Source organism: Zalophus californianus, chromosome 1 (genome assembly GCF_009762305.2).
Source record: "Zalophus californianus isolate mZalCal1 chromosome 1, mZalCal1.pri.v2, whole genome shotgun sequence".
In the NCBI taxonomy this organism is placed as follows: Eukaryota; Metazoa; Chordata; class Mammalia; order Carnivora; family Otariidae; genus Zalophus; species Zalophus californianus.
Genome location: NC_045595.1, coordinates 86,362,025 through 86,374,401, shown reverse-complemented (window position 1 = coordinate 86,374,401; position 12,377 = coordinate 86,362,025). Strand labels below are relative to the sequence as shown.

Below are 12,377 nucleotides of genomic sequence, written 5' to 3'. Positions count from 1 at the left end.
GAGTTTTAGCTACGAATCCAACATAACAAAGTGCTTCTGATAGAAATGGCTTTGATATTAGTTACAGAATTTATAATTATATATATATATATATCAAGTTATGCTTTTTGAGGGTAAAAAGCAAATATTAAAAACCAAAGAAATAGTTCTATGTTAATTAAAACTTCCTTGAAGCATTTTTTATAAAATCCTCCCCTACAAACCACTCTTTGTTTTTCCCTAAGGGTATTTTTGCTCTTAACTGACTCAGACATGGTGAATACCACAGACTGAAGATCTGTCTCCAATGAATTTATTTATATATATATTAAGGTACTATAAATGGTTCTGATCAACTTTAGGTGAATATTAATTATAAAAATAATTTACACATCTCTTATTCTTTTGTTATTCAGGCATTCTTAGCCAATATTATTCCATTATCTCATTTACTTATTTAAGCAATATTTAGAACCAACAACTGCCAGATTCTGCCAGTTTGGTTATTCCCTTTTTGGGTACCAATTTATAAGACTCTCTTACAAATATAAACTCTCTACCTCTGACGGATACTGGTGTTCCAATCTCTGCCCCATCTCCATTGGCACGGTCCCCGTCTCCTCCCTGTCCCTTTCCCTATGATAAACTCAAGACTGTTGCCTCTGAGAAGTCAGAGGGAAAAAACATGAAAGTGATATTAAGATGTGCTTTTGGCAGGGAGGACAAGAAGAGGTCTTTATCTTTCTTCTACCATATCAGTCAATAAGGCAGGTTGCTGAGCAGAAATAGGTAGTAAGTTATGATTTAGGAATAATTATGAAACCAATTTATTTCCCACACTAGACTCAAGAAAATACCACAAAAAGTATAAAAAGAAAACATAAATTTGCAATAAAAACATGGCAAATGTTGGTTTATAGAAACAATCCTTCATTCTCACCACATGATACTTACTTGCCATCTGTGTCTGATGTTGCTGCATAGTGCAGGGGTGTGCATCCTCTTTCATCAAGGTCATTCACACTTGCTCCTGATCCCACAAGAGCAAACAGGCACTGGTAATTGCAGTTGGCAGCAGCATAGTGCAGCGGAGATCTTTGGTGCCCAAGTTAATATAAGAAAAATAAAAGCCAGGGACATATACCAGTAAACAAGAGCACAGCTGACTCTTACTTGACCCAATTACAAATACTGTATTTACAATGAGCCTGAGATTGATTTCTACCATATACTAAGTCTTCTGGAGGGCTGGACAGAAAGCTAGTACGAGAAAGTAAGGTGGGAAAGAACTTCTAAGAATAGGAAATTATGATAGAAACAGTTAAATTATTTCACGGTCCCCCCACAGTGACAATTCTAGTCTTCTGAGTGAATTATAGACACCTTCATATTCTGCTCAGAAACTCTGTAAAACTTCCATTTTAACAAAGCTTCCCTTATACTAATAAAAATGTTTCACAGTACCGAGGTAGAAGCTTTTATTCATGTCTCAGCAGAGGAATAAAGGCTAAGAGAAATATAGAAGCATTAAATAGAATGCCCTATTCTACCAACCATACAGTAAAGCTGCATAGTGATAACAGGTTTCTCAAGCAAAAATTGCACAGTTTTGAAGACTGTTCACTATTCAGAAGAGTTAGAGTACTGTTTTTAATTTCTAAAGACTGAATATTTACAGCCGGTTTCTTCCCAGTTATTGAATTACAACAGAATGTTACTAAAATTAGGAGTCCCTGTCTTTGAATTGCAACTCTGTAACAATTCCATGACTTTTCATTTAAAAAATATGGAGAAGGAGAAGAAAACAGAAAAGTTAAGGTAAATTAAGTCTAGGGTCTTCATGGTATAACTTCTTCTAAAACATTTACCTAGTGAAACGATAGTAAAACATTATTTTACTTTATTGGATAACAGTATAGTATAGTAATGGCATTTTAAGAAATACAATTAACCCTGAATTACTTTCAAGCTTCTAAACTCAGAATACGCTTCAGAAGCCCTCTCTGCTATATGTAGTAAAAAATGCTTCAAGTGCTACAAAGTAACTAATATAAGATGGATTAAAGTACAATTATAAAAGTCAATTAACTATAAAAATATTGCATTGCAAAGCCAAACAAAGTGACTTTTGATTTTGTAGGTCATTAGTTCCTTTTATTAGTGGGCTTATGAGAGCAGTCTATTCCTCAAAGTAATTACGAGGTCAAATAGTTTTTTTTCTTATATGCATTTCTGATTCCCTACCATACATAATTCTGTTTACTTCTGCAGTGACCCCATCACATGCACTGAACATACATCCACACATTTCCTTCTGACACACACACCCTTTCTTGTCATACACTTTGATGTAATTCTCAAACTCGTGACCCACAATTTTGCTCACATTGTCACCTCTATTTTTTAAAATTTTTTATTATGTTATGTTAATCACCATACATTACACATCATTAGTTTTTGATGTAGTGTTCCATGATTCATTGTTTGCGTATAACACCCAGGGCTCCATGTAGAACATGCCCTCTTTAATACCCATCACCAGGCTAACCCATCACCCCCACCCCCCTCCCCTCTAGACTCTCAGTTTATTTCTCAGAGTCCATAGTAAACCAATTCAAACTGCCTTCAATCCTTTCCTGTATGGTTTTAGCACATGCTGGGTCAATTCCTACTCTAAGTAACTTAGTAGATACTGGTGGCTTTAAGTACTGCTACCATAAATGCTAGTCACAGTGAGAGTGAGGATTGGCTAAAAGACTACAAAGGGATTCTGTCACTTCACAGGTATTTTCCTACCGGTCATACCAAGGGGTGTATGCGGATGTGTTGTTATGTGCTTATGTATATGTGGGGAGTTATAGGAGGGGAGAACAAAAATTTCATATATATTTGTTACCTATTTCCTTCCTATTTCTAGTGCTCTGTAACCAAATATGGGCAGTAGAATCTCTGACAATGAAATGACTTGGGGGCAAGGAGACCTGTACTGCTGAGTTCTAGGTCTTCTGAGTTTCTTCTTGAAGGAACAGAGGCGCCACGGGGTTTTACATTTCGATGGTATAAATATGGGAGGAGGAAGAATGGTATCAAGAGATACAGAGGTGCTTTTAAGGTAAAGCTGTGGCTGGCAGCCTGGGGCTGTGGCAGGGGCCCAAGTGGAAGAAAACTGTGGGTAAAAATGAATATTTAAAAGTTACTGACTTATTTAGGCCTCTCAGTGAATCATGATCACAATGCAAAAGATGCTGAACTGTTAATTCTCAGAAGCCACTTAGAAGGTCATGCAAGTCATTAAGTAAAAAACATTAATTAGGTTCTACAGAGGAATGGCATCACAGCCTACCTCCCAAATTTGTCCTTTTTGTTGAAGTCTGCACCAGTATTCAGCAGAAGGTTTAGGCACTCCAAATTCCTATTCAGGGAAAATACAGTTAGACTTAACTGTCAATAATTTCTTAAACAAAATTGGTAGTTTAAATAAGTATCAAAGCATGTTTTCAAATGAAGACAAAGTGAATAAAATGACATGATTTATGTTTTATAAAAAATAAAACATTAAAATTAATCGTATATTTTAAGAATTTATGTATATACATATTGGCATGTTGCTAGGAAATAACAAATGAGTCATGTTGTCACTATTTAAAAGAAAGTTCACATTTGTAAAAGAGTTCCTGAGAGTCGGTTAAGTGGCTGCCTTAGGCTCAGGTCATGATCTCATGGGTCCTGGGATCCAGCCTGAGTCCTTGGGCTCCCTGCTCAGTGGGGAGTCTGCTTCTCCCTCCCCCTTCCTGCTCTCTGGCCCCCTTAATGCTCACGCTCTATCTCAAATAAATAAAATCTTAAAAAAAAAAAAAAGACTTCCTAAGAGTTTTTAGGAACCTTTAAAACAAACCTCAAACAACAGACTTTTAATAGAATGTTTAAATTTAAATGATTTTTAATATTAAATTAAAAGAAAATGGGTTAAAAAAAAAATCACACCTGAAAATGTTCCAATTTGCCTTCCCTTATCTTCTATACTATAATTGCTTAGATGTATCCTTAGTTAAAATGATAGGAGAGTACTGTACATGCACGCGTCTTTCTGTAGTTTAATTTTCAAAAACCTGAACATTATTACTATGTTACACTAGAAACTGTGACTGCCACGTGATCAGATAGTTGTGCTGTCTTTTGTCCCTCCCTCTGGAGGCCAGTAATATGGAAGCTAGGTTTTAACTGGAAGGTTCTTTGGTGACCTTGGAAGAACAAGAGGACCCAGTCATATGTTCACAATCCATCTTTGCATCTGAGACTGGCCTAGTGGGAGTCTTGATTCAATATATTTGTCCTCTGAAACCACTGGGAATTTTTAAAGAATGATTATTAGTAATAAAATTCTTGCAAATGATGTTTTTGATTAAGTCACCATGAATTAAATGGCTTATTTTAGATTTAGGATCTAGCTGATCAGAAACATTAGATTAGCAGCATGCTTCAGAGACCACGAGTTTTAACTGAAGGTTGTTGTTTATTCAAACCAAGAGCCTACCCTAGCAGCAGTATTTAAAACCGTCCAAAATTTTTCAATCTCCAAAATTTTCTTTTTCCTAGATATTGGTCCTGAGTAGACGCAAGACATAAACAAGCCACTGACCTTTTTTTCCCCTAAAATTATGATTAAAAAACCCTAAACACCTTCTCCAAGAACATTAGTATTACTCAGAACATCCGTAATGTTTTGTTGCTCTCATTTGAGGACATATATTCCTTTCATTTACCCAGAAATAATTTTCTCTCATAAAAAGCAATACTTCCTTTTATAGTTTTGCTCCACCTCCCCCACAACGCTTCCTTTTACAGTTTTGTTCCATCTCTCCTCCCACTCATAATTTATGACTTAGGTGGAAGAGGATTTAGAAAAAGCAATTTCTACTACTCTGGACTTTCTTCTCCCAAACCACTCCTATTATGGTTTGTTTTCTTTTTGAGGCAGCCCAGAACTAATAAAGAGAAACTAAAATAAGAGAAAAATTGACATGACCAGCTACCTTCTTCTTAAAAAAGTAAAAATTTTGTTAACATACCCTCCAGCTGCAGCTGCGTGTAGACAGGTCCTGCCAAAATCATCTGGGGTATCTATATCAAAACCTGTAAGAATGAATACATCTTATATAGTATCATAGGTAAGTTACTTCATATTAAAGTACTATGTCAAGAAATGTCAAGTATCACATGCCCCCCAATCTCAAACAAAACTGAATTACAAATAGGCACAAAATTATTCAAAGTAGACAATAAGGAAGGAAATCCTGGAAAAATAAAATCTTTCCCAGATCTGAAGATAAAAGTGCTTTAAAAAAAAGATTTTATTTATTTATTTGACAGAGAGAGATACAGCGAGAGAGGGAACACAAGCAGGGGGAGAGGGAGAAGTAGGCTCCCACTGAGCAGAAAGTCCAATGTGGGGCTCCATCCCAGGACCCTGGGATCATGACCTGAGCCTTAACAACTGAGCCACCCAGGCGCCCCAAAACTGCATCTTAAAATTAAAAAAGACCCAACATCTTCTAAGAGGACTTAATAAATGATTCACACTTGGACATATCTACAAGTGATTTTGGAAAAGCAGGATAAAGAGACTGTATTAAAATGTGGGGGGTTTTGGGGAAACAAAAAAAGAAGACTCAGTCTACAATGGTTCCACTTACCAGAAGAAAGAAGTTTCCTGCAGCAATCTGAAAAACCACTTAAGGCTGCCAAATGGAGGGGGAACATTCCATGTATGCCACGCCTGAAGTATAAGCAGGACAGTAACCGCATTACAATCAAGAATAATACAATCATTTGAATAAATTACAAAGAAACTAGTTAAAGTGGAAAGATAATTAGATGAGTCAAAACCTTTAACATTTTGGAGAGCAATTTGGCAAAAGGCTGAAGGTGACCATAGCTTATTTATTATCCAGCAGTTTTCCTCCAGGAGAATTTTTCAACCTTGGCACTACTGGTCATGATGGACTCTACTGGGGGCAGGGTGGCCTTCCTGTGCATGCAGGATGTTCAGCAGTGCCCCTGGGCTCTATCCAAACCAGATGCCAGTAACACCCTCCTCCCAAAACATGACAACCAAAAATGTCTCTGGACATTTCCCTAGGGTGTGAAATCCATTCCCCCCCGCCTCGCCAGTGAGAATCATTACCACAACACAAAATGTTCAAGAATGCTCACTGCAGGAAATTTTGTAAAATTGGAAGCAACTTATGTTTGCAAATAAGTAGAATAAATAAAAAAAATAATGAAATCTTTATACAATAATTAAATTTTATAAAATGAATGAACTACAGGTATTTGTAGAGATGTGAAAAAAAAGTCCAAATCTATATCTACATGGCTAAATCAAAGAGGTTGCAAAAAAAGTGTACAGTAGCATCACATTTACAGAAAGTTTAAAAGGTTTAAAACATGTTAATGAATATATCTAATAAATGTAATAAATGTAATAAAAATAGAAAGACACACATAGGAATGATAACCATCAAATTAAGTAGGGTGTTTACTTCTGCAGAGCACGCAAGAGAATCCATCTTTCAAACAAAATCTTGACAGAGAAAGTTTAATGCATAAAATAGACAAAGTGAGCTCTTTTGACCAAAGCAGGAGGCAAAAAATCTACAGATAGTATTATTTGAATGAAAAAGAAAAGCATTCAGTATATAAACATTTTTGGGTCTTTTATTTACTTTTAATAAATAGATCACAACAATGTAAAGCTCTGACTAAAACTGTGTATTATTCATAATCTAGAATTCACTGGGGTTAAAAAAAATACAAGAATATACTATGCTGGCTTACCAAATGAAATCACATTAAATATCTATTCTAGCACATCATCCACACAAATAGGAAAAAGCTCAAGCAATTAGTACCACAGTGGGCACAAAATCCATACTCCTACTTGAAATCTCTAGAAAACTGCAATTCACTTCCATCTGTGTTTCCCTGTCGGCACAGCCCTCAACACTGTGGTAAGTACTTACTTTGCAGTGTCAGCACCACTTGTAATAAGAGTGTTGATTAGCAGCTCATGGCCGTACCTTGCTGCTATGTGCAAAGGGGTGTTTCCATTCTTATCCTCACAGTCAATTACAGCTCCTGCAATAAATAATGTACTATCAGATACTGGACTATATTAAGATCAAGTCAAATTTATTACATGGAAAGTACCATAAAACACTATTCAAGCATAAACTAATGGATATAGTGATTTAACTAGGTTTCACTCACAGGACATTTAATGGGCCAGGCACTGAGGTTACAGATTTTACACTTAAAAACAATTTTGTCAACTAAGCATAAGCTTTTAACAGATTTTAAAATGATGAAAGGGTTCTGGGGTCTAATAAGTTTGGAAACCACTATATTAAAACAAAATTAAACATATTTCTTTAGAGCAAGATTTCAGAGCTTTAATGCACACACACAATGTGTCATCAAGATTGCATGCAATGCTTCAGGAATTATTTGATCACGAAACTACTACTTTTTCCTTGCAAGACCATAACAACTATTATCTTGAGGACTACTAACAAACAGTTCCCTGGAATATGGCTTGGGAAACACTAAAGTAACGTACCTAAGAGTATTTAAAGGTTTAGCTTGCCTAGTACTAATTCAAATGCAAAAGAATACAGGTTCCGAAAATAAATGAAAGTCCTAAAAATAGTTCAAAATACCCAAAAGGGGAAAAACGATAAATGCAACAGAGCTGTGTTGATGTATAATACAAATACCAACTGTGGTGGAAAGGCAACGTTTTCTATTTAGCAATGCTTAAAGAAAGCCCACACCAACTGCTGGAGAAATTGTACTTATAATTCAGGTGAAATAAAACAAAAATAAATGAAAAACAAATTGTAAAAGATACATATACGTGGCATTTTGTACTCTTTATTATTTGATTTTTGTAATATCTGAAATCAAATATTAAAAATATATAGACAGCTATAGCAATTCCTCAATACCATTCATTTTGTGGATGTTTTTATTACATTTAAGAAAAAAAACAAACAGAAATACTTTTTACCACTCTGGATAATGGTTTGTGATCTGGAGAATCTACCGTGGAGGGCAGTCATGTGCAGTGGGGTTTTCCCATCCTTGCTCTGAAATAATCAAATAAGAAAGATTTAAAAATATTGTTGTATCTGTCACATGTAACCCTTAGTTTTATTTTGAATCTTCACCTTGTAAAACTACTATTAACAAGCATTAAGTTTAGCTCAATCCTATGTAGGTAAAACAGCTGTTCAAAATTAGGAATTTTTTTTTAAGTACGGATATTATAAAGCACAAATATACAAAAAAAAAAACCCTCAATGCCTATGGTTTACAAAAAGCTCTGCACGGTAGGTATACAGTGTAATCTTAGTATCATTCCTATTACAAAGGCGGGAAAACTGAAGCACAAGGATATTAATGATTTAACCAAGGTCACATAGTCAGTAGTGGTACAACTGGGATGTGTTTCCCACCTTTCAAAAATTTCACATTGCTACAATTCTTTCATTCTAAGAAACACTGAATCCCTCAACAACCAAGAAAAAGTGAATGTTAGCATTAACTTCAACCACTATAATTCACTTTAAAAACTTCATATTTTAATTTGTTTATAATTATTTATAATAAATATTGTTAGCTTTTTCCTCAAATTAAAATAAATAATTATACTGGCTGGGCATGTGTGTATTTAATGTATAAACTCTGAAATTCTAAAGGACTTTGTCAAAACATACAATGTGACCATTATAAAGGAAAGAGTCTATTTTGCAATTCCTAATCCCTCAGCAATATTCAGAATATCTTCTGTGTACATATACTTAAAACTGAAATGTGACAAGTGTCCTAAGTTTATACTAAAACTATAATGCAGATCTTAAGAAATTCTCATGTCGGGGCGCCTGGGTGGCTCAGTCATTAAGCTTCTGCTTTCGGCTCAGGTCATGATCCCAGGGTTCTGGGACCCTGGGATTGAGGCCCACATCGGGCTCCCTGCTCCGCGGGGAGCCTGCTTCTCCCTCTCCCACTCCCCCTGCTTGTGTTCCCTCTCTCGCTGTCTTTGTCAAATAAATCTTTAAAAAAAAAAATTCTCATGTCATAATAGTGGAGTGTTAGACGAACTTCATAATTACCTAGCAATGTATTTGATTCCATAATTTTATATTAATTTTTTCAAGCAAACTATCCAATTGGCAATTTATCTCAGAATTTTTAAACCTTTAGAAGCAGTGTGTACACAGGAGGGAAAACAAACCAAAGCAAACCAAAACAAACAAACCCAAGCGAACAAACAAGGTAGGCTCTGGAGTCAGAATGACCTGAGCTGAATCCTGGTTCTGCCAGTTACCACACAAACGATTAGGAGAAGCTGTCTATCTTCTTGAGCCTTCACTCAATGGATATGATATTACCTGTGCCTCACAGTCCTGCTGTACAGAATATACTAATCTTTGTAAAACACCCATATGATATACCAGTGTCTGTTATGGTCTATTATAGTCTCTTACTGTATTTGGTGTTCTTATCTATGTAGCAGTTATTTTTTCAACCAGAAAAAAAAAAAAAGCACAAAAGCATTTTAATAAAGGGATTCCAGTTTGTAATGTTTTTTCAAAATGTTCCCTAACATACCTTGATTCTTTAATGTTAATCTTTTACCTTACAGATAAAAAAAAGTAAAAATAAAAACTAAACTGTAATATAAATTTGAGTTCATAAAATGATGAAATGTGAAATATAATTATAGCTAACATTTATATACATAGTAAGCACTATGTTCCAAGCAGTTTTAAAACATTTCATATATATTAGTCATTTGCTTTTCAAAACCCTATGACATATATACTATTGACCCTATCTTAATAGGCCAAGGGGTTAAGAAATGTAACCAAGTCTCATAGCTAGTAAGTGGAGTCCTACAGGTGGCAATGGATTGATATTTTTACTTTCTACATACTTACTGATCATAAAAAGTATTCCAAATATACTAAAAGAAACAAACAAACAAACAAACCACCCCCAAAGATTCAGATTACCAACTGAAAAGTCCACCTTAAGACATGTTAGAAGGGGGAAGAGGACATTTACTTCTCTCTGCACTGGGGAGACAATGGGTAGATTTTTTTTTTTAAGTCACCTTAATTTTAGATCAAATTTGGAGTTTCAAGCAAAAATTAAGATCCACCAAAATTCTAAGAGCTGTGTTCACAGGTGACCATAAATAGCAACAAGTAAGCATTACTTTTTATGTTTAAACTTCAAATCAAATTATTTGGGGTATTTTATCTGACCAAAATTTATTAAGAATAAGGTGAAGTGGGAAAAGATGTGCATTTAAGTGATACAATCAATGCAGTAGGGCTCATGTTAATAAGCAAGGTTATAAAAACCAGACCTATATTGCTTTTTAAAACTTCATTCACTTTATCTCTATGTAGTACTTTGTAAGGCAGCCAATTTAAAAACATATAAATAAATGAGTAATTTCAAGCCTAAATTCACATTCCAATTTCTAGTCATCCACAACTTGATCAGGGACAGAAACACCAAAATGGAAAATGACATAGAAGAAAAAGATGAAGCAGGGAGAAAGAGATGACTTGATAAGGAGAACATGAGGGTTACAAGTATAATTTTTTTATAAGACAAGTGTCAAAGCCTTATTAGCTCCTTAATCAAGCAACAATTTGATAGGCACTGATTTGATAAATATAGGATACACAGGTGTCAGGAATGAAGATTCTTGAGTGAATATATATTCTTACTTCTTGAAAACAGTTATTAATAATTTTTATATAATTTCAGAGCTGAAATGTACCTTAGAAGTCATTAACATCATGGGAACTGTGTTCCAAAGGAACTTGGCTATAAGATAATTGGACAACCTCATATAAATGGGATGTCATATATCCCCAGGCAAGACTAAGGCAACTTTTTAGGAAATCTATTTCTAAACCAACATCATTGGCTTGTTCCCTTCAAATCTACTTAGCCACTGGAGTCAGCTATGTAGGCATTCACATATGAATCAAACAATCTATCATCAAATTATATTAAATATTCATGTCTAAATGGCACTGTATAAAAATAAAAAGCCTAATTATTACCCAAGACAGCACTATAGAAACTAAAACATGTGTCACAGCTAATGTTATAGGTAAGCCATGATACTTAATATTTAACACACAACAATGATGTAACTACAGTCCCTTGATCATAAACAGTTCTCATAGAGACTAAAAAAAATTTGGTTATGATCTTTTGAGAAATGTTAAGATCTAATCTTCATTAAAAAATATCACTAGGCCTTTGAGGAAACAAGTAACAAATTTCTTTTCTTCACAAGAGTTTAAATATTGTTGTATTCCCCGATTATCCAAAGAGCAGGAATTCTTCAAATCAAACTGAGTTCAAATTTATTATCAATAAATTTTTAGTAATTATTTAAACTATTAAAAAAAAACTTCAGTAGGTGATTTGACTGAGAACTGGAAGCTTTATTTTTTTTTAAAAGATTTTATTTATTTATTTGAGAGAGAGAGAATGGGAGATAGAGAGCATGAGAGGGAAGAGGGTCAGAGGGAGAAGCAGACTCCCTGCTGAGCAGGGAGTCCGATGTGGGACTCGATCCTGGGACTCCAGGATCATGACCTGAGCCGAAGGCAGTCGCTTAACCAACTGAGCCACCCAGGCGCCCAGAACTGGAAGGTTTAAATGTATATTCTTAGAAAAGGCATTTTAAACATAATCATATAATAGGAGTTCTTTATGATACTTCATGCCCTTTCCTTCCTTGAGTATGATAACTATAAATTCTTCCTGTAGCTGAGAGAGGGCAATTTAGAGCAATGACTAATTATAGATGGACTTGCCGCTACTACAGCTATCAGGGTCAGCAACATCACTAAAAGTCTCTCTAAAGTTAAGAAATACAAGAAAATGGACTCCCTTTCTTTACCAATCTGAAGACTGGCTCATGATACCCACAAAAGAAGCTGAAAGCTTAAGTAATTAAAGCTCTGAAAAACACATTTTTAGGTTAAATGTTTTTACTAAACAGTTCAATTTTATTTGTGGTTTTCTTTTCTTTATAACACAAGATATAGACTGGCAAATACTCAAAGAATGAATTGACGAATTAATACAGAAACAATCAGTGAAAGCATCTTAGAAAAATCAAAATGATGATTACACATTATAAAGTAGTGTTCAAAAGTGTGGCTGCATGTGCTTTTTCACAGAATTATACAGCGAAAGAACATTTATTTTGGTTCCAGAATTTTCACGTATTTCTAAAATTCAAATGCTCATTCCTGAATGTGAATGTAACCAAAAAACAACAAAAAACTATTCTTTAT

At 34.7% G+C, this 12,377-nt stretch overlaps 1 protein-coding gene across 8 annotated transcripts in view; it reads right to left on the bottom strand.

Moving 5' to 3' along the window:
• Positions 1-12,377, bottom strand: part of ANKRD28 (ankyrin repeat domain 28) — a 194,321-nt gene that overhangs the window by 33,982 nt on the left and 147,962 nt on the right. For all 8 annotated transcript variants that reach the window (XM_027583599.2, XM_027583594.2, XM_027583597.2 and 5 more), the window contains 6 exons: positions 8,048-8,126; positions 7,002-7,116; positions 5,673-5,755; positions 5,049-5,112; positions 3,323-3,391; positions 934-1,074 (listed from right to left, as the gene is read on the bottom strand). In XM_027583599.2, the coding sequence (XP_027439400.1) occupies positions 934-1,074; positions 3,323-3,391; positions 5,049-5,112; positions 5,673-5,755; positions 7,002-7,116; positions 8,048-8,126 (551 nt within the window). The remainder of the gene's footprint in view (positions 1-933; positions 1,075-3,322; positions 3,392-5,048; positions 5,113-5,672; positions 5,756-7,001; positions 7,117-8,047; positions 8,127-12,377) is intronic.